The sequence below is a fragment of the Pseudophryne corroboree genome, chromosome 1, assembly GCF_028390025.1.
Source record: "Pseudophryne corroboree isolate aPseCor3 chromosome 1, aPseCor3.hap2, whole genome shotgun sequence".
Classification (NCBI taxonomy): Eukaryota; Metazoa; Chordata; class Amphibia; order Anura; family Myobatrachidae; genus Pseudophryne; species Pseudophryne corroboree.
In genome coordinates, this window is record NC_086444.1 from 41,481,890 (window position 1) to 41,505,658 (window position 23,769).

The 23,769-nt window shown below is 47.1% G+C and overlaps 1 protein-coding gene across 2 annotated transcripts in view; it reads right to left on the bottom strand.

The window, feature by feature from the left end:
• Positions 1 to 23,769, bottom strand: part of ARK2N (arkadia (RNF111) N-terminal like PKA signaling regulator 2N) — a 130,541-nt gene that overhangs the window by 79,524 nt on the left and 27,248 nt on the right. Inside the window, exon 3 of one of the 2 annotated variants that reach the window (XM_063958576.1) lies at positions 9,373 to 13,400. The exons of the other annotated variant lie outside the window; for it this stretch is intronic. Within the exon in view, the coding sequence (XP_063814646.1) occupies positions 12,940 to 13,400 (461 nt within the window). The 3' untranslated portion in view covers positions 9,373 to 12,939. Of the gene's footprint in view, positions 1 to 9,372; positions 13,401 to 23,769 lie in introns of those variants that run through there. 2 annotated transcript variants of the gene reach the window in all.

Below are 23,769 nucleotides of genomic sequence, written 5' to 3' on the forward strand. Positions count from 1 at the left end.
TAAGTAAAAAACAGAAAGAAAAAAAAAAACCACACTGACAAACGGCAATCACAATTGAAACTTATTTATTTATACTAAAAGGTACACTAGTTACATTTCAGAGTTACAGAGTTTGTTGCAAATGAGACACAATGAAAACGCATTAATACTTTGTAGCAGTTTCATCTGGAGTGAAAAAAATGCAGCAAAGGATGGTAAAAACTGCTCAGTAATAGTATATTGTACAGCCGCCATTCTTATACACAGTACGGGGGCCGAGAGTGGCAGCTGGCATACCCAATGCCCGCTACGGAGTCACTGCAGCCTTGCAAAGTGGCACATTGACTTTGGCTGTTACAATAGACACAATAGTTTGCACAGAAGCTATTATAAAACAGCACCGGACAGGACAGGACAGGACGCCCCCTCCCCCATTACTACAATGCATCAACTGTCAGTGTATATGGTGGATGGGATTCCGCATATAGAATGACAGGTATGTGAACATATGTATAAACTCCTGTAACATCTGCATCAACAGTGAGGTCATTGCTTTTAACTGGTGAGGTCTGATGTCATCACTTAACCGTCCTTGGGAAAACTTTTGTGTTATAATGATTTGTAAGCCATCCGGGATATTAACTGCCACCCTCTCACTGTATACAATGACTGTCTGTATACCCTTTATATATTGCCAGGGAGCTCCTCCGTGACTAATCTGCAGTACACAGGCCTTACAGAAGGGTTTCAGATATCTCATAAACGTCCAGTCACCAGGTTGCACTCTGAGGCTTATTTTATGTGGCTACCGAGAAGCAATTAAAGCCCAGTGACAAAGGAAAGTGCAGCCTCCTTCAAATCTCTGCTTTTACAATCCATTCCTCCCAGAGTCTTAGAATGTAATGAATCAAATCTCACGTGACAAATGACAAATTTTTACTTTTGCATTATTTACTCGACAAACAAAAAACCGACCTGGAGAAGGCGTGAGAAAGTAAGTTGCCATATGAGCAGAAGAGGTGATATGAGCCAGCTGCTGCTACTGTATAATGGTGGTCATTCTGAGTTGTTCGCTCGTTGCCGATTTTCGCTATGGAGCGATTCGTTGAGAAAACGGCAAAAAAGCGCATGCGCATGGTACGCAGCGTGCATACGCTAAGTATTTTAACACAAAACTTAGTAGATTTACACAAGGGCGAGCGACGGGTTTTTTTTTTTACGCTCGAGTGATCGTAGTGTGATTGACAGGAAGTGGGTGTTTCTGGGCGGAAACTGAGCGTTTTCCGGGAGTGTGCTAAAAAACGCAGGCGTGCCAGCTGAAAACGCAGGAGTGGCTGGAGAAACGGGGGAGTGGCTGCCCGAACGCAGGGCGTTTGTGACGTCAAACCAGGAACTAAACGGAGTGAGGATCGCAGTCTAGGAGTAGGTCTGGAGCTACTCAGAAACTGCAAGGAATTATTTAGTAGCAGAACTGCTAACCTTTCGTTCGCTATTCTGCTAAGCTAAGATACACTCCCAGAGGGCGGCGGCCTAGCGTGTGCAATGCTGCTAAAAGCAGCTAGCGAGCGAACAACTCGGAATGAGGGCCAATGACAGAAAGAGCCACTAGGAGCCTGTGACATCGCTGAGGCGCTCCGCTCATATTGCTAGGGAATAAATAGGCGGCATTCCCATAACTACAGCTTCCGCTACCCCTCATGAAGGTGACAACACAGTAATATTCCCAGCAAGACAGGGCAGCTACATCTAGGCATTGCTGGGAGTCCGCTGTCATTATATAGGCACACTGGCGGCCCTTCTTACACACCGGTCTAACGTCTAGTGTAGTATTCTGCCCGCTGAATGGGTTAATGTCAGCTTTTTCTAAGAGCACAAATTGCCTAACACCTCATCTACGGTCACTTACAAAACATTAGAAATAAAAAACTATTACTTACTTATGTAATATGGTAAAACAGTAAAGAAGTTTTGTAGCCGCTTCTTTGTTTTACAGATCAGGGGGACATGTATCAAACCTTTGAGAAAGTGCTCACAGCAACCAATCAGCTGTCATGTTATAGACTGTGCTGGTTAAATAATAGCTAGAAGTTGATTGGGGCCAATTCAGATGTGATGCCGCCCGGGTTAGCCGGAGGTGCGGGTTGCTGGCCGAACTGGGACGTTTTATTAAAGCGGCAATCATTTATCTAGCATGGATTGCAGCTTTAAAAAATAAAAAATACCAGAGTTCCGTCTGCAACATGCAACTCCGGCCAACTCGGCCGGCATTACATCCTGCCCGTGGTTGGAGTGGCTCCGCCCAACAGGCATCCCTGATCTCTTAACTCCCCCTAAACGCCAACAACACAACTCCGTTCTCACAAACAGAGGCCGTCGCTGCCCCCTCCCTGCCCCCAAAATGGCAGACGACGGTCAATTACTGACAGTCTGATGGCGGTCTGCTTTCTACTACACAGGACCCGTTCACGCAAGCACGGAACCAGTGCATGCGGAAAGTATCGAACAACAAAACTTCCAACGGGATCTGAATGAGGATCATTGGTTGCTGTGATCATCTTCTCCACTTTTATCTCTCTCGAAGGTTTAATACATTTCTCCGTGGTTATATCTAACTTCCAAACAAAAATACAAAAACTCACAAGTGATGAAACTATTCCAAACTACTCCTTTCCAATCCTGGCTGGGTCTGTGAGAGTTGGTTCTAGTACCAGCTGGGAGACGGACTCTACTCTCTCCAGCTGCCTGGTACAGTGGGGTAAAGGTCCGCAGACTACACAACGCAGCCGATATGTTGTACAGACAGGAGGCTTTCGTCAGACCTGCATCTATGCTGAAAATCGGTGACCTCGTGGCTCTATTACTGCAACATATTCCGGACAGTAATCTTGGCTCATACCTCCCAAGGGGGTAGATGTATTAACCTGGAGAAGGCATAAGGAAGTGATAAACCAGTGATAAGTGCAAGGTGATAATGCACCAGCCAATCAGCTCCTGTTAATTTACATATGGGAGCTGACTGACTGATGCGTTTATCACCTTGCATTTATCACTGGTTTATCACTTCTCCAGGTTAATACACCTGCCTCAGTGTTTGCAATGTTTTCATTACGGTGAGTGGGGAATTTAAACTATTATACTACAGAGGCTGAACGCTATACAGCCAGAAGCCTTCATATAAGGAGACCTCGGCTAATGCTAATCAGTAGTCACAGCGGGGGGAAGGAGACCCCATCACAGCACTAACCAAAGGAGCTTCCTTATATAGAATAAATAAGTGATGTCATTGTATGTGTAAGCACAGAGCTCTTTATGTCACCCTTAGGAAACCTGTGTATTGTAAGGGATCGTGCACCCAACCCTACAGCATAATATAACTGATATGTGGTGACTTTTAATATCCATATAAGCTTACATTCAGCAGTGCGTGATCATATAACGGAGAGAGAGAGATGCAATACTGTAAGGTCAGGCCAGGCACACCGTTATATAATTACTATATATAATTACTATATATAATTCTGGGGCGGGCGGGCGGGCGGCCCCCCCCCCCCCCCCCCCCCCATACGTCAAGTGAAAGATATGCAGCATTTTTCCTTCAAAAAAATACATTGTTAAACTTTATCATAGTTACATTTTCTGGATAGCAGCATCTTCCCATCTGTACGTATCATTAATATTTATACAACTTAAGGATATAATCTCTTTGAATAATATTCATAATGTATGTGTTAATGGCGCTGCTGGCCATGTACTTTCCCCCAAAATGTTCCGCATACATCAGGATATCATATTAGCCGCGGTAATATACTGCATAGGTCTGTGAGCTTATCACGGCTTGTATGTTTTTGCCCGAAAATAGATCATTTTTCTGGAGAGAAAAAAAAAATAAGAATTTACTTACCGATAATTCTATTTCTCGTAGTCCGTAGTGGATGCTGGGAACTCCGTAAGGACCATGGGGAATAGCGGCTCCGCAGGAGACAGGGCACATCTAAAGAAAGCTTTAGGATCACCTGGTGTGCACTGGCTCCTCCCCCTATGACCCTCCTCCAAGCCTCAGTTAGGATACTGTGCCCGGACGAGCGTACACAATAAGGAAGGATTTTGAATCCCGGGTAAGACTCATACCAGCCACACCAATCACACTGTACAACTTGTGATCTGAACCCAGTTAACAGCATGATAATAGAGAAGCCTCTAGAAAAGATGGCTCAATACAACAATAACCCAAATTTTTTTTGGTAACAATAATTATGTACCAGTATTGCAGACAATCCGCACTTGGGATGGGCGTCCAGCATCCACTACGGACTACGAGAAATAGAATTATCGGTAAGTAAATTCTTATTTTCTCTGACGTCCTAGTGGATGCTGGGAACTCTGTAAGGACCATGGGGATTATACCAAAGCTCCCAAACGGGCGGGAGAGTGCGGATGACTCTGCAGCACCCAATGAGAGAACTCCCGGTCCTCCTCAGCCAGGGTATCAAATTTGTAGAATTTTACAAACGTATTTGCTCCTGACCAAGTAACTGCTCGGCAAAGTTGTAAAGCCGAGCCCCCTCGTGCAGCTGCCCAAGATGAGCCCACCTTCCTTGTGGAATGGGCATTTACAGATTTTTGGCTGTGGCAGGCCTGCCACAGAATGTGCAAGCTGAATTGTACTACAAATCCAACGAGCAATAGTCTGCTTAGAAGCAGGAGCACCCAGCTAGTTGGGTGCATAGAGGATAAACAGCGAGTCAGATTTCCTGACTCCAGTCGTCCTGGAAACATATATTTTTTGGGTCCTGACAACGTCTAGCAACTTGGAGTCCTCCAAGTCCCTAGTAGCCGCAGGCACCACAATAGGTTTGGTTCAGGTGAACGCTGAAACCACCTTAGGGAGAAACTAAGGACGAGTCCTCAATTCCGCCCTGTCCGAATGGAAAATCAGATAAGGGCTTTTACAGGATAAAGCCACCAATTCTGACACGCGCCTGGCCCAGGCCAGAGCCAACAGCATGACCACTTTTTCTGTGAGATATTTTAACTCCACAGATTTAAGTGGGTCAAACCAATGTGACTTTTGGAACCCAAAAACCACCTGGAGATCCCAAAAGTGCCACTGAAGGCACAAAAGGAGGCTGTATATGCAGTACCCCTTTAACAAATGTCTGAACTTCAGGGACTGAAGCTAGTTCTTTTTTTTTTTTTTGGAAGAAAATTGACAGAGCCGAAATTTGAACCTTAATGGACCCCAATTTCAGGCCCATAGATACTCCTGTTTGCAGGAAATGTAGGAATCGACCCAGTTGAATTTCCTCCGTCGAGCCTTACTGGCCTCGCACCACGCAACATATTTTCGCCAAATGCGGTGATAATGTTTTGCGGTTACATCCTTCCTGGCTTTGATCAGGATAGGGATGACTTCATCCGGAATGCCTTTTTCCTTCAGGATCCGGCGTTCAACCGCCATGCCGTCAACGCAGCCGCGGTAAGTCTTGGAACAGATAAGGTCCTTGCTGGAGCAGGTCCCTTCTTAGAGGTAGAGGCTACGGATCCTCCGTGAGCATCTCTTGAAGTTCCGGTTACCAATTCCTTTTTGGCCAATCCGGAGCCACTAATATAGTGCTTACTCCTCTCCATCTTATCAATCTCAGTACCTTGGGTATGAGAGGCAGAGGAGGGAACCCATACACTGATTGGTACACCCACGGTGTTACCAGAGCATCTACAGCTATTGCCTGAGGGTCCCTTGACGTGGCGCAATACCTGTCGAGTTTTTCCCAACGGTTTATAATCATGTGGAAGACTTCTGGGTGAAGTCCTTACTCTCCCGGGTGGAGGTCGTGCTGAGGAAAACTGCTTCCCAGTTGTCCACTCCCGGAATGAAAACTGCTGACAGTACTATCACATGGTTTTTCGCCCCGCGAAGAATCCTTGCAGCTTCTGCCATTGCCCTCCTGCTTCTTGTGGCACCCTGTCTGTTTACGTGGGTGACTGCCGTAATGTTGTCTGACTGGATCAACACCGGCTGACCTTGAAGCAGAGGTCTTGCTAAGCTTAGAGCATTGTAAATGGCCCTTAGCTTCAGGACATTTATGTGAAGTGATGTCTCCAGGCTTGACCATAAGCCCTGGATATTCCTTCCCTGTGTGACTGCTCCCCAGCCTCGCAGGCTGGCATCCGTGGCCACCAGGACCCAGTCCCGAATGCCGAATCTGCGGCCCTCTAGAAGATGAGCACTCTGCAACCACCACAGGAGGGATACCCTTGTCCCTGGTGACAGGGTTATCCGCTGAAGCATCTGAAGATGCGACCCGGACCATTTGTCCAGTAGGTTCCACTGGAAAGTCTTGCGTGGAATCTGCCGAATGGGATTGCTTCGTAGGAAGCCACCATTTTTACCCAGAACCCTTGTGCATTGATGCACTGAGACTTGGTTCGGTTTTAGGAGGTTCCTGACTAGCTCGGATAACTCCCTGGCTTTCTCCTCCGGGAGAAACACCTTCTTTCTGGACTGTGTCCAGGATCATCCCTAGGAACAGAAGACAAGTCGTCGGAACCAGCTGCGATTTTGGAATATTGAGAATCCAATCGTGCTGCCGCAACACTACCTGAGATAGTGCTACACCGATCTCCAACTGTTCCCTGGATCTCACCCTTATCAGGGAATCGTCCAAGTAAGGGATAACTAAAATTCCCTTCCTTCGAAGGAATATCATCATTACGGTCATTACTTCAGTAAAGACCCGGGGTGCCGTGGACCATCCCTACGGCAGCGTCTGAACTGATAGTGACAGTTCTGTACCATAACCTGAGATACCCTTGGTGAGAAGGGTAGATTTTGACATGAAGGTAAGCATTCTTGATGTCCCGAGACATCATGTAGTCCCCTTCTTCCAGGTTTGCAATCACTGCTCTGAGTGACTCAATTTTTAATTTGAACCTCTGTATGTAAGTGTTCAAAGATTTTAGATTTTAAAATCGGTCTCACCGAGCCGTCTGGCTTCGGTACCACAATAGTGTGGAATAATACCCCGTTCCCTGTTGCAGGAGGGGTACCTTAATTATCACCTGCTGGGAATACAGCTTGTGAATGACTTCCAAAACTGCCTCCCTGTCAGCGGGAGACGTCGGTAAAACAGACTTTTGGAAACGGCGAGGGGAATACGTCTCGAATTCCAATTTGTACCCCTGAAATATTACCTGAAGGATCCAGGGGTCTACTTGCGAGTGAGCCCACTGCGCACTGAAATTCATTGAGAACGGGCCCCCACCGTGCCTGAACTTGTAAAGCCCTAGCGTCATACTGAGAGCTTGGCAGAGGCGGAAAAGGGTTTCTGTTCCTGGGAACTGGCTGATCTCTGCAGCCATTTTCCTCTCCCTCTGTCACGAGCAGAAAAGAGGAACCCTTTTGTCCGCTTGCCAACCAGGACTGCGCCTGATAATACGGCGTCTTATTTTGAGAGGCGACCTGGGGTACATCCCCTTTTTTTTTTTAAGGCAATACTTCCAAATGCCGTTTGGAATCCGCATCACCTGACCACTTTACTGGTATAATTGGACAACGCACTTATACTTGATGCCAGTCGGCAAATATTCCGCTGTGCATCATGCATATATAGAAATGCATCTTTTAATTGCTCTATAGGCAATAATATACTGTCCTTATCTAGGATATCAAATTTCCAGTCAGGGAATCCGACCACGCCAACCCAGCACTGCACCTCCAGGCTGAGGCGATTGCTGGTCGCAGTATAACACCAGTATGTGTGTAAATACATTTTAGGATACCCTCCTGCTTTCTATCAGCAGGATCCCTAAGGGCGGCCATCTCAAGAGAGGGTAGAGCCCTTGTTCTTACAAGCGTGTGAGCGCCTTATCCCTCCTAGGGGGTGTTTCCCAACGCACCCTAACCTCTGGCGGGAAAAGGTATACTGCCAATAACTTTTTAGAAATTATCAATTGTTATCGGGGGGAAACCCACGCATCATCACACACCTCATTTTATTTCTCAGATTCAGGAAAACTACAGGAAGTTTTTCCTCACCAAACATAATACCCCTTTTTTTGGTGGTATTTATATTATCAGAAGAGTGTAAACTTTTTCCATTGCCTCAATCATGCAATGTGTGGCCCTATTGGAAATCACGGTTGTCTCTTCACCGTCGACACAGGAGTCAGTATCCGTGTCGGCGTCTGTATCTGAGGTAACGGGCGCTTTAGAGCCCCTGTATGAGACGTCTGGACATGCACAAGCTGAGTAGCCGGCTGTCTCATGTCAACCACTGTCTTTTATACAAAGCTGACACTGTCACGCAATTTCAACAGTACATCCACTCAGGTGTCGACCCCCCAGGGGGTGACAACACTATTACAGACACTCTACTCCGTCTCCTCATCATTTTTCTCCTCATACATGTCGACACAAACGTACCGACACACAGCACACACACAGGGAATGCTCTGATAGAGGACAGGACCCCACTAGCCCTTTGGGGAGACAGAGGGAGAGTTTGCCAGCACACACCAGAGCGCTATATATATATATACAGGGATAACCTTATATAAGTGTTTTTCCCTTTATAGCTGCTGTATTGTTTATACTGCGCCTAATTTGTGCCCCCCTCTCTTTTTTAACCCCTTTCTGTAGTGTAGTGACTGCAGGGGAGAGCCAGGGAGCTTCCCTCCAACTGAGCTGTGAGGGAAAATGGCGCCAGTGTGCCGAGATAGGCTCCGCCCCTTTCTCGGCGTCCTTATCATCCGTTTTCTTGTATGTTTTGGCAGGGGTTAAATGCATCCATATAGCCCAGGAGTTATATGTGATGCATTTATTTTAGCCATAAAAGGTTTTCTATCGATTTATTGCGTCTCAGGGCGCTGCCCCCCCAGCGCCCTGCACCCTCAGTGACCGGAGTGTGAAGTGTGCTGAGAGCAATGGCGCACAGCTGCGGTGCTGTGCGCCTACCTTTATCTGAAGACAGGAAAGTCTTCTGCCGCCGATTTTTCCGGACCTCTTCGCTCTTCTGGCTCTGTAAGGGGGCCGGTGGCGCGGCTCCGGTGACCCATCCAGGCTGAACCTGTGATCGTCCCTCTGGAGCTAATGTCCAGTAGCCTAAGAAGCCCAATCCACTCTGCACGCAGGTGAGTTCGCTTCTTCTCCCCTTAGTCCCTCGATGCAGTGAGCCTGTTGCCAGCAGGTCTCACTGAAAATAATAAACCTAAACTAAAACTTTCACAAAGAGCTCAGGAGAGCCCCTAGTGTGCACCCTTCTCGTCGGGCACAGAAAATCTATCTGAGGCTTGGAGGAGGGTCATAGGGGGAGGAGCCAGTGCACACCAGGTGATCCTAAAGCTTTCTTTAGATGTGCCCTGTCTCCTGCGGAGCCGCTATTCCCCATGGTCCTTACGGAGTTCCCAGCATCCACTAGGACGTCAGAGAAAAGGGGGAGTTTAATCGAATAGCCCGAAGCAAAACATAGGGAAAAATTGCGGTACTGTAATACTCCCTTTTTTTTTCCTCCAGAAAAATTATCGGTAATTGAATATCCCCCAGGTTGCTAGTTCCGGCAATGGGGATGATGGGAAACTTCCTCTTATAACTACATTTTACAGGAACATTTTTCTATTTTGGCACCATGGGCTCCGATAGACTTAGCTGAGTTCTATGCATAGTAAAGTTGCATGAAGGTGGAGATTCCCCTCATTGGGCCTGACTCTTCAGTCACAGGCTGCTGCGACCACTTTAAGGTCTTTTGCGTAGTGGCATCTGTGCCTATCCGCTAATGCTAATATAAGCCCTTCCCCTAATGTACAAACGTGTCTGAATGCGCAAGGAGTGAGGTGGTCATATTGTGCGACTTAAGACGCAACAATTCCGCTTGGCGTCATCGTTTGCACCATACAAACTTGCAACCGCTCCCATGCTAGGTGCAGATTCTCTGTCGGAGTACAGCTTCCTATGCGAGAAATTGAGCTTCTAAATTTGCTACTCCCATAACAAGCACTGTCATCTTTGTGCGTCTGCAAAGCCGCCGCCAACCACATTTCCAAAACCCTCCTGATACCACGTGAGTGCACATCTGTGTACGCACAGCATTGTACACAGGCGCGCTGTAAGATTTCAGGGGTTTTTGCATGTGCGCAAAGCTCCAAAACAATACTCAACTCCGTGAACAATAGGCATTGCTTGTGACTCAGAATCAAAATCAATTGGGGCTATTCAATTGCTTTTTTTGGGTGCCCGACAGAGCAATTCAATTGTTGCTTCAATTGGGCGCCTATTACTTCTGACACGCCCATAAGCACCGGGTTCAGCGACACAAAATGGCTAAACCCGACTAAACTTCAGTTTGGGAAACTTTTCACACCGTTCAGCTCATCATCTCTGGTTATTCCCACCCAAAGTGAGCAACAATTGAATAGATACATCAGGCGCCATATAGTGGCAGCTGCAGGGAAAGGCTTCAATATCCCCCAAAGAGTTTTCATTTTAAAAAATTGTTCCACGCTGATAAATAAAATGTCCTGCACCCACCATGTAGATACAGGGTTTTCCCAAACACCATTAGGACAAACGATATCTATCACAAAGAACTTCCGAAATGCCCAGAAATGTGGACTGGTCTGATCTAGTAAACGCTCTCATCTGTATATATGGATTATTGCACAGATGACGCTGTTTACAGAACATAAGAAATAGCAGCCACCAATCAGATCTGCAAGGACGGCTATGCTGACAAGACGTTCCCCTGGTTGTAGCAACTTGATAACCTCCATAATTAGCAAATGAACAATTGTTCTTTGTATAGGGGCCCTTCAGATCTAATAAATTAAAGTTAGATTTTATCATTTTAAAAATCACTTCCAGCATCTTTGTCAATACACCCACATTTCACATGGCCTTCAGCGGGGAATAATGCAGAGGGGGGCAGTAAATCTAGCCCTATCATCAGAGGGGCAATGAAGTAACAGATGAGACGCGGTTTCACATTCATAAGTCATACCTGTAAATTTCACTTTTGGGGGTCAGTGGCTCATTTAGGTAGTATCCGCATATAAACCACCACACATAGATGTCAAACAGAACGTGGTTCTCACCCCTCACTCAGAGGGGGTAATTTAGAGTTAATCGTAGCAGCAAATTTGTTAGCAGTTGGGCAAAACCATGTGCACTGCAGGGGGGCAGATAAAACATGTGCAGAGAGAGTTAGATTTGGGTGGGTTATATTGTTTCTGTGCAGGGTAAATACTGGCTGCTTTATTTTTACACTGCAATGCAGATTTCCGTTTGAACTCACCCCACCCAAATCTAACTCTCTCTGCACGTTACATCTGCCCCACCTGCAGTGAGCATGGTTTTGCCCAACTGCTAACAAAGCTGCTGCTGCGATCAGGTCTGAATTAGACCCAATGTGCAGCATTTTTACAGCTGAACTACTCCAGTATACTTCCCATGTGACACTGCAGAGAGTGAAAGGCACAGAAAAATGCCTTTCACTGAATTAAGTGTATAGCAAAATGGGACGCATACATTATTTAATGTAAAAAAAAAAAAAAATGACCACAAAATGACAGATTAATAGATAATTAAAAAAAAGTAATTAAAACAAAAAGGTAAAGAAACAATCTTATCATTTGGAGTACAGAGCCTTGACATCGTAACTTTCCTTACACTTTTTTTCCTCCGGTGCCAATATTGAATCGAACATTTCAGATTGCATTAAAAAAAAATTTAAATCATTTGTTACTTATTCTTAGTGGCTCACATGGTCACCTAGTTCTGGCCCAAAAATGCATAACCAAATCGGACACGAGGCTCTGCGTTGGTGGAGTAGTTCAATACGTAACATTGTACACGTTACCAGGAGAGTTCAGTCATGTAAAGCTCTGTGGGCTTATTACATATGCATCAATACGGGACACGGGGCAACACGGCTATTGCATATTAGCGGTTGTGGCCAGTATCTTAGCTGCAGGGTGTGGTCTAAGAAAGTCTCCTCTTGTCCGATATAGCCTCTATAATGTCCAACCCCTCTGCTGTTACCAGATTGCAGCAGATATTGGGGCAGCAGCCTGGCTAGGGTAGGTCATTTAAACCTCCCACTGCAGGCAGTGTGTAATGAACGAGAAACCCGATTGGACAGAGCATGTTGACGCGCCTACCAGGTGTCACTTTAATTACACACTTCCCGTAGCGCAGTGACTGTCTCATACTGCTCTAACCAGGGGCTGAAATTGGGTACTGGCAGGGATGTTGGGGCAACAGCCTTTGAGAGTACATGGGTAGCTCACCCATTGAATAGACATACCAAACATAGGAAACCTTCTTGAAACACGGCCTGAGCTCAGACGGCAGAAATATATGAGACACGCTGTAAATAGAGGAAAGCAGGTTACAGGATCGGCAAAATATTTTTTACATACTGGACACGTAGCTCTGGTAGAACATTTAAAGGAGGCAGATTATTGAGGCACACGCTGGTTGAAGAAATGACCGGGGGGATTTGTCGTGGCAAGCAGTGCGTGCACCCTTTACGTCAAGCATTCCAACGCCGACGCGGGCGTTATCTTCTATACGGGTTATAATACTTAGAGGGATTCGGGTTTTTCCGACCTGTCACAAGAAGGTCGTCAACGCCATTGTCTATAAGTCAAATCTTAGCAGGCGCACTTTCAAAATATTACATCTGCAGTTATTAGGATAAGAGTATAGTGTGAATACTAGAGATGAGACAAGGCTGCAGCCAGCCAGCTATATAGATTGCGGCTCTAGACTCTCTCTTTCAGGTCTCATGGCATGCACCACCAGGCATTATGCAACCAGCCAAGCTTTGGTAAGGGACTTGGTAATTATTCAGGGCCTCTCTGTAGGACACAGGCAACCGAAGAAAGAGATCGCGCGTCTAGTGCAACTGGAGAAGAAAATAATAATAATAAAAATAATAGTAAATAACCAGACGACCTGTGTGGCGACTAGGACTGGTTTGTTTCCGGATCAGCAATGTTGCCATTCTCTGGGATGGTGTCTGGAAAATTGTTGTTATTTAACGTGGAGGTCGGGAACTCTAGTGCGTCGACATTCTGGTAACTCATGTACGAGCTGAGGGCTTGCTGGGGGAAGGTGGGAGTCTCCTGCCCTGCTATGAAGGTACCAGATGAGCTGCTTGGCGTAAGGCTCTGCCCACCTAGATGCAGCTTAGTAGGGTCTCTGGGCTCCAGCTGCTGTTTGCTCTCCTCATCCGTGTCTAGCCGCGTCAGTTTCTCTATCCACATGCGGAACTTCTCCTCAGTCTGCCTCTGCATTTCTGCAAAACAGTTCATGGCTTCTTCCAAGACATTGCCTATGCAGTTTCTATCCCACACGGTGCCCCTTTCAAGCAATCTCGGAATATCCCGTGGCGTTCCTGCAGATCCCCCAGCACGGGTGAAGCCAGCTTTAAAGACATTGAGGCCATCGAGTAAGAAAACATTAAGCAAGCAAGCAGATAACATATTATTCTGTGTTTATCCAGAGTAAGCATGCCTTAGTATGAACAGTGATAAGAGCGCGCAGACCTAGTCCGCTCGGGTGTTAATGGGATGGAAGTCAACGCCTCACGTAACTCTTACCATAACGATTCCAGGTTAAAAAAAAAGGCAACAGACATATATAACACTGTTCATGTAGCGGAACCTTATTACAATTAATAAATAAAACAATTTTACATTGAAATCTAAAAACGGCAATAAAAATAAAAAAAAAAGAGGAGTCAAGATGACGGGTGGGAAACAGACAATCAAAGTTAATTTCTAAAGATTCTGAACTGAATGTTGAGTCGACCAATTGCATCCACAGATTACGTGGGCCATTTACCAACGAGTGATAAAACTCGTTGTGAATGATGAAACTTGTTGCGTATGACAAATGTTGCTCCAGCCAATCCGCTTCCAACTGTCTTTTTTTTTTTTTTTTTAAACGCATGACAGTTAGGAACGGAACACATGACAGTTGGGCTCTGATTGGCTGGAGCACCATTTATCTTATGCAATGCGTTTCATCAGTCACAATAAGTTTTATCACTCGTTGATAAATGAGCCCCTATATTTGGAGACTAGATAAACCAGTGATGGATCAGGAATAGTTTACGCCAGAGAATCGCTGTGCTGCTTACGGTACAATAACTCGGTCACGCCGTGAGGGGAATATAGATATGGATTACTGCTTCTATAGACTCTCTAATACATGTGGTGAACTACATGCCATATAAACCGGTATTTCATAACTACAACACAAATATGGGGGTTTGCAGTGTAAATAAAACATTGTTGTTTTTTTTAATATCGCACCTATATTTGCCTGAACGTACCGGATCAGGCAGAGCAGTTTCTCAGCTACGTGCTTGGTTATATCTTAGTACCTGGAAAGCTTTAATCATCAAAGGAAGCGCAAGTGTCATGCACTGTAGTTTTTTAGGAGGGATAGCTTGTAGATATACTGGACAGCATGGCAATGTGGGAGGAGCTTTGTTACTGCGCCCAATTGCAAGAGATACATTATTTGTTTTGATGACATATGTCAACTGCATTCACGGGGAGAAATGAGAACATTTACAGGGGTCTGCAGACCCCTTTTCTCCATGCTAAAGTACTTTGTATGAATCGAACCACGTCCTCAGAGGGTTCCGGTATGAATGGTCGACAATGTCATGATCGACCACTATTGGTCGACATTGGCATGGTTGACACACGAAAATGGTCAACATGAGTTTTGTTTTGTTTTTTACTTACTTGGGTGTCGTTTTTTGCGTAAAGTGACGGGGAACCCCAATTAGCGCACAGAGTTCGCTCGCCATGCTTCGGCCAGGTGCCTCGCTACCGCTGCGCTCGGCACAGATTACCGTTCCCAATCGTAGTCCACGTGGATCGTAAAGTATGGAAAAGTTCCACAAAATAATAATAATAATAATAATAAATGTGAAAAACTCATGTCGACCTTTTCATGTGCCGACCTTTCATGGGGCGACCATTTTTTTTAGTGTCGATCATGTGTTCATGTAGACCATGTCAATGTCGACCAATAGTGGTCGACCTAATGACTGTCGACCAGAACATGGTCGACCATCCAAACGGATACCCCTCAGAGGTGGAGAGCAGATCTTTGCACACCATCTTTTCAAGTATAGGAACTCACGTGTGCAAGTTTATGTAAAACATGGATTATTCATACTGTATGTTCATAAAATGCATCAATTAAATACATTCCCAAAGGGTCATTACTTTTATGACTTCTGGAAATGTGTCCCTACCGCGCAGTATAATGGGACCAAAACTTTTTACCTAATATATTTTTAGCTGCGCCCACAATCCAGCAAAAGCAGGTTCACAGTGATCCAGCAATAAGTCACTCACTCTCACACTGAGTGTTCGGATAGTAAACCATTGCAGGCTTGAGAGGACAAGCTACATAGTTGGTACAAACACTTCGGTTAGTTCAGGTATATAAATTAGACCGATGATGTATTATTTATGCATATTATTCAGCACCATAATCCAGAGTATTTTATTGTAATATATAGTGGGGAGAGAGATTTTATTCACGTCTTCACTTTGTGGTTTACGTAGCGTTTGATGTAAAACAGAAATTTTCCTACTGCGCACACAACATTCTCATGCATCTGGGCCTATGAGAACTGGGATGTATCTGGAGTTTACAATGCGCTATGCTTGGCGCAGTAGGAGGGGCTTATTTCTATTGTAGTGTGGCTGCCGTGATTTAGTCCCTTTATTGGTTGCAATTGGTGCTTAGTAAAATAAAAAAAACAGATTCACATTTTTTTTTTTTTAATAGTGAAAGACAACGTATTTGTTTTAATGTAGCAATTTCCTTTTGTAGTTGCCTCTGTTTTCAGTATCATTTTGACACGGCAAATGCCAAATTATTATTTTTTAATAACACCCTTCACACATATCCTGTTATCTCTAGGAGTAACCCAGGCGCACATACTACTGTCCACACCCGTATAATCCAGGCGCACACACTACTGTCCTCACCCGTATAATCCAGGGGCACACACTACTGTCCTCACCCGTATAATCCTGGCGCACACACACACTACTGTCCTCACCCGTATAATCCAGGGGCACACACCACTGTCCTCTCCCGTATAATCCAGGGGCACACACTACTGTCCTCTCCCGTATAATCCAGGGGCACACACTACTGTCCTCTCCCGTATAATCCAGGGGCACACACTACTGTCCTCTCCCGTATCATCCAGGGGCACACACTACTGTCCTCTCCCGTATCATCCAGGCGCACACACTACTGTCCTCACCCGTATCATCCAGGGGCACATACTACTGTCCTCACCCGTATCATCCAGGCGCACACACTACTGTCCTCACCCGTATCATCCAGGCGCACACACTACTGTCCTCACCCGTATAATCCAGGCGCACACACTACTGTCCTCACCCGTATAATCCAGGGGCACACACTACTGTCCTCACCCGTATCATCCAGGCGCACACAATACTGTCCTCACCCGTATCATCCAGGCGCACACAATACTGTCCTCTCCCGTATGATCCAGGCGCACACACTACTGTCCTCACCCGTATGATCCAGGCGCACACACTACTGTCCTCTCCCGTATAATCCAGGGGCACACACTACTGTCCTCTCCCGTATAATCCAGGGGCACACAATACTGTCCTCTCCCGTATAATCCAGGCGCACACACTACTGTCCTCACCTGTATCATCCAGGCGCACATAATACTGTCCTCACCCGTATAATCCAGGAGCACACACTACTGTCCTCACCCGTATCATCCAGGCGCGCACACTACTGTCCTCACCCGTGTCATCCAGGCGCACACACTACTGTCCTCGCCCGTATCATCCAGGCGCACACACTACTGTCCTCGCCCGTATCATCCAGGCGCACACACTACTGTCCTCGCCCGTATCATCCAGGCGCACACACTACTGTCCTCACCCGTATCATCCAGGCGCACACACTACTGTCCTCTCCCGTATAATCCAGGGGCACACACTACTGTCCTCACCCGTATAATCCAGGGGCACACACTACTGTCCTCACCCGTATAATCCAGGCGCACACACTACTGTCCTCTCCCGTATAATCCAGGCGCACACACTACTGTCCTCACCCGTATCATCCAGGGGCACACACTACTGTCCTCACCCGTATGATCCAGGCGCACACACTACTGTCCTCACCCGTATAATCCAGGCGCACACACTACTGTCCTCTCCCGTATAATCCAGGGGCACACACTACTGTCCTCTCCCGTATGATCCAGGGGCACACAATACTGTCCTCACCCGTATGATCCAGGCGCACACACTACTGTCCTCACCCGTATGATCCAGGCGCACACACTACTGTCCTCACCCGTATGATCCAGGCGCACACACTACTGTCCTCACCCGTATGATCCAGGCGCACACACTACTGTCCTCACCCGTATGATCCAGGCGCACACACTACTGTCCTCACCCGTATAATCCAGGGGCACACACTACTGTCCTCTCCCGTATAATCCAGGCGCGCACACTACTGTCCTCACCCGTATGATCCAGGCGCACACACTACTGTCCTCACCCGTATGATCCAGGCGCACACACTACTGTCCTCACCCGTATGACCCAGGCGCACACACTACTGTCCTCACCCGTATAATCCAGGCGCACACACTACTGTCCTCTCCCATATAATCCAGGCGCACACACTACTGTCCTCTCCCATATAATCCAGGCGCACACACTACTGTCCTCTCCCGTATAATCCAGGCGCACACACTACTGTCCTCACCCGTATAATCCAGGCGCACACACTACTGTCCTCTCCCGTATAATCCAGGCGCACACACACTACTGTCCTCACCCGTATCATCCAGGCGCACACACTACTGTCCTCTCCCGTATAATCCAGGCGCACATACTACTGTCCTCTCCCGTATAATCCAGGCGCACATACTACTGTCCTCTCCCGTATAATCCAGGCGCACATACTACTGTCCTCACCCGTATAATCCAGGCGCACATACTACTGTCCTCACCCGTATCATCCAGGCGCACACACTACTGTCCTCACCCGTATCATCCAGGCGCACACACTACTGTCCTCACCCGTATCATCCAGGCGCACATACTACTGTCCTCTCCCGTATAATCCAGGCGCACATACTACTGTCCTCTCCCGTATAATCCAGGCGCACATACTACTGTCCTCACCCGTATAATCCAGGCGCACATACTACTGTCCTCACCCGTATCATCCAGGCGCACACACTACTGTCCTCACCCGTATCATCCAGGCGCACACACTACTGTCCTCACCCGTATCATCCAGGCGCACACACTACTGTCTTCACCCGTATTATCCAGGTACATATACTACTGCTCTCTCCCGATGTAACACAGGCACATATACTACTGTTCTCTCCCGTTGTAACCCAGACACATATAGTACTGCTCTCTCCTGGTGTAATCCAGGCGCATATACTACGGTTCTCTCCTGGTGTAACCCAGGCACATATACTACTGCCCTCTCCAGGTGTAACCCAGGCACATATACTACTGCTCTCTCCCGCTGTAACTGAGGCACATATACTACTGCTCTATCCTGGTGTAACCCAGGCACATATACTACTGCTCTCTCCCGATGTAACCGAGGCACATATACTACTGCTCTCTCCCGCTGTAACAGAGGCACATATACTACTGCTGTCTCCCGATGTAACACAGGCACATATACTACTGTTCTCTCCCGATGTAACCCAGACACATATAGTACTGCTCTCTCCTGGTGTAATCCAGGCGCATATACTACGGTTCTCTCCCGGTGTAACCCAGGCACATATACTACTGCTCTCTCCCGGTGTAACCCAGGCACATATACTACTGCTGTCTCCCGATGTAATCCAGGCACATATACTACTGCTGTCTCCCGATGTAACCCAGGCACATATACTACTGCTGTCTCCAGATGTAATCCAGGCACATATACTACTGCTGTCTCCCGATGTAACCCAGGCACATATACTACTGCTGTCTCCAGATGTAATCCAGGCACATATACTACTGCTCTCTCCCGGTGTAACCCAGGCACATATACTACAGTTCTCTCCCGGTGTAACCCAGACACATATACTACTGCTCTCTCCCGGTGTAATCCAGGCGCATATACTACTGTTCTCTCCCGGTGTAACCCAGGCACATATACTACTGCTCTCTCCCGGTGTAACCCAGGCACATATACTACTGCTGTCTCCCGATGTAATCCAGGCACATATACTACTGCTGTCTCCAGATGTAATCCAGGCACATATACTACTGCTGTCTCCAGATGTAATCCAGGCACATATACTACTGCTGTCTCCCGATGTAACCCAGGCACATATACTACTGCTGTCTCCAGATGTAATCCAGGCACATATACTACTGCTCTCTCCCGATGTAACCCAGGCACATATACTACTGCTCTCTCCCGGTGTAATCCAGGCGCATACACTACTGTTCTCTCCCGGAGTAACCCAGACACATATACTACTGCTCTCTCCCGGTGTAATCCAGGCGCATATACTACTGCTCTCTCCTGGTATAACCCAGGCGCATACACTACTGCTCTCTCCCGGTGTAGCCCAGGCACATATACTACAGTTCTCTCCCGGTGTAACCCAGACACATATACTACTGCTCTCTCCTGGTGTAATCCAGGCGCATATACTACTGCTCTCTCCTGGTATAACCCAGGCGCATACACTACTGCGCTCTCCCGGTGTAGCCCAGGCACATATACTACTGCGGTCTCCCGATGTAATCCAGGCACATATACTACTACTCTCTCCTGGTGTAACCCAGGCGTATATACTACTGCTCTCTCCTGGTGTAACCCAGGCACATATACTACTGTTGTCTCCTGGTGTAACCCAGGCACATACACTACTGTTGTCTCCCGGTGTAGCCCAGGCACATATACTACTGTTGTCTCCTGGTGTAACCCAGGCACATATACTACTCTCTCCTGGTGTAACCAAGGCACATATACTACTCTCTCCTGGTGTAACCCAGGCACATATACTACTCTCTCCTGGTGTAACCCAGGCACATATACTACTGTTGTCTCCTGGTGTAACCCAGGCACATATACTACTCTCTCCTGGTGTAACCCAGGCACATATACTACTGTTGTCTCCTGGTGTAATCCAGGCACATATACTATTGTTGTCTCCTGGTGTAACCCAAGCACATACACTACTCTCTCCTGGTGTAACCCAGGCACATATACTACAGTTCTCTCCTGCTGTAACCCAGGCACATATACTACTGCTCTCTCCTGGTGTAACCCAGGCACATATACTACTGCTCTCTCCTGGTGTAACCCAGGCACATATACTACAGCTCTCTCCCAGTGTAACCCAGGCACATATACTACGGCTCTCTCCCAGTGTAACCCAGGCACATACACTACTGCTCTCTCCTGGTGTAACCCAGGCACATATACTACTACCCTCTCCCGGTGTAACCCAGGCACATATACTACGGCTCTCTCCCAGTGTAACCCAGGCACATATACTACTGTTCTCTCCCGATGTAACCCAGGCACATATACTACTGCTCTCTCCTGCTGTAACCCAGGCACATATACTACTGCTCTCTCCTGGTGTAACCCAGGCACATATACTACTGCTCTCTCCTGGTGTAACCCAGGCACATATACTACTGCTCTCTCCTGGTGTAACCCAGGCACATATACTACTGTTCTCTCCTGGAGTAACCCAGGCACATATACTACTTCTCTCTCCCGGTGTAACCCAGGCACATATACTACTTCTCTCTCCCGGTGTAACCCAGGCACATATACTACTGTTCTCTCCCGATGTAACCCAGCCACATATACTACTACTCTCTCCCGGTGTAACCCAGGCACATATACTACAGTTCTCTCCTGGTGTAACCCAGGCACATATACTACTACTCTCTCCCGGTGTAACCCAGGCACATATAGTACAGTTCTCTCCTGGAGTAACCCAGGCACATATACTACTGCTCTCTCCTGGTGTAACCCAGGCACATATACTACTGTTCTCTCCTGGAGTAACCCAGACATATACTGTTGTTTTATATTGGTGTAACCCAGGTACATATACCTCTGTTGGCCATATCTGCAAGCAAAATGTGCCCTTTTTGGTAGAAGTCAACACTGATCAATGTAAGAAATAATGATCTGGAGAATATGGCTGATTTCACATGTGCAGGAAAGAATCCACTTTAACCAAGCAGTATTTACTAAGTGATTTTTTTTTTTTTTTTTTAAGCAAGTAACACTATAACATGCTTCAAATGCATCCGCATGAGCAAGGGCGGATTGGGAACAAAAAGCGGCCCTGGAAAAGTTTGTACTAGTGGCCCCACATGGGCAGCACCAGAGGTGTAAGGTCTAGCCATGGGCCATGGCAGCAGCACCCTCCCCCCAATACTTTCCAGATAGTGGGCATGTCCAGCATCAAGGGGGAAGTTAAAAAGAAATAAAATTAAATATTATGAGCACATTATTATGATATACCTTCAGAATTTAGGAAACTATATTATTCTTTAGAAAATAAGAATTTACTCACCGGTAATTCTATTTCTCGTAGTCCGTAGTGGATGCTGGGAACTCCGTAAGGACCATGGGGAATAGCGGGCTCCGAAAGAGGCTGGGCACTCTAGAAAGATTTATGACTACCTGGTGTGCACTGGCTCCTCCCACTATGACCCTCCTCCAAGCCTCAGTTAGGACACTGTGCCGGGACGAGCTGACATAATAAGGAAGGATTTTGAATCCCGGGTAAGACTCATACCAGCCACACCGTACAACTCGTGATACTATATCCAGTTTGACAGTATGAAAACAACTGAGCCTCTCAACAGATGGCTCAACAATAACCCATTAGTTAGCAATAACTATTTACAAGAATTGCAGACAATCTGCACTTGGGATGGGCGCCCAGCATCCACTACGGACTACGAGAAATAGAATTACCGGTAAGTAAATTCTTATTTTCTCTGACGTCCTAGTGGATGCTGGGAACTCCGTAAGGACCATGGGGATTATACCAAAGCTCCCAAACGGGCGGGAGAGTGCGGATGACTCTGCAGCACCGAATCAGAGAACTCCAGGTCCTCCTCAGCCAGGGTATCAAATTTGTAGAATTTTGCAAACGTGTTTGCCCCTGACCAAGTAGCTGCTCGGCAAAGTTGTAAAGCCGAGACCCCTCGGGCAGCCGCCCAAGATGAGCCCACCTTCCTTGTGGAATGGGCATTAACAGATTTTGGCTGTGGCAGGCCTACCACAGAATGTGCAAGCTGAATTGTACTACAAATCCAGCGAGCAATAGTCTGCTTAGAAGCAGGAGCACCCAGCTTGTTGGGTGCATACAGGATAAACAGCGAGTCAGATTTTCTGACTCCAGCCGTCCTGGAAACATATTTTCAGGGCCCTGACCACGTCTAGCAACTTGGAGTCCTCCAAGTCCCTAGTAGCCGCAGGCACCACAATAGGCTGGTTCAGGTGAAACGCTGACACCACCTTAGGGAGAAACTGGGGACGAGTCCTCAATTCTGCCCTATCCACATGGAAAATCAGATAAGGGCTTTTACATGATAAAGCCGCCAATTCTGACACTCGCCTGGCTGAAGCCAAGGCCAATAACATGACCACTTTCCACGTGAGATATTTCAGATCCACGGTTTTTAGTGGCTCAAACCAATGTGATTTTAAGAAACTCAACACCACGTTGAGATCCCAAGGTGCCACAGTAGGCACAAACGGGGGCTGAATATGCAGCACTCCTTTCACAAATGTCTGAACTTCAGGTACTGAAGCTAGTTCTTTTTGAAAGAAAAATCGACAGAGCCGAGATCTGTACTTTAATGGAGCCTAGTTTTAGGCCCATATTCACTCCTGCTTGCAGGAAATGCAGAAATCGACCTAGTTGAAATTCCTCTGTTGGGGCCTTTTCGGCCTCGCACCATGCAACATATTTCCGCCATATGCGGTGATAATGATTTGCCGTAACATTTTTCCTGGCTTTAATAAGCGTAGGAATGACTTCCTCAGGAATGCCCTTTTCCTTCAGGATCCGGCGTTCAACCGCCATGCCGTCAAACGCAGCCGCGGTAAGTCTTGGAACAGACAGGGCCCCTGCTGTAGCAGGTCCTGTCTGAGCGGCAGAGGCCACGGGTCCTCTGAGATCATCTCTTGAAGTTCCGGGTACCACGCTCGTCTTGGCCAATCCGGAACCACGAGAATTGTGTTTACTCCTCGCTTTCTTATTATTCTCAATACCTTTGGTATGAGAGGCAGAGGAGGGAACACATAAACCGACTGGTACACCCACGGTGTCACCAGAGCGTCCACAGCCATCGCCTGAGGGTCCCTTAACCTGGCGCAATATCTTTTTAACTTTTTGTTGAGGCGGGACGCCATCATGTCCACCTGTGGTTTTTCCCAACGGTTTACCAGCATCTGGAAGACTTCTGGATGAAGTCCCCACTCTCCCGGGTGGAGGTCGTGTCTGCTGAGTAAGTCTGCTTCCCAGTTGTCCACTCCCGGAATGAACACTGCTGACAGTGCTAGTACATGATTCTCCGCCCATCGGAGAATTCTTGTGGCTTCTGCCTTTGCCATCCTGCTTCTTGTGCCGCCCTGTCGATTTACATGGGCGACTGCCGTGATGTTGTCTGACTGGATCAGCACCGGCTGGTGTAGGAGCAGGGATTTTGCTTGACTTAGGGCATTGTAAATGGCCC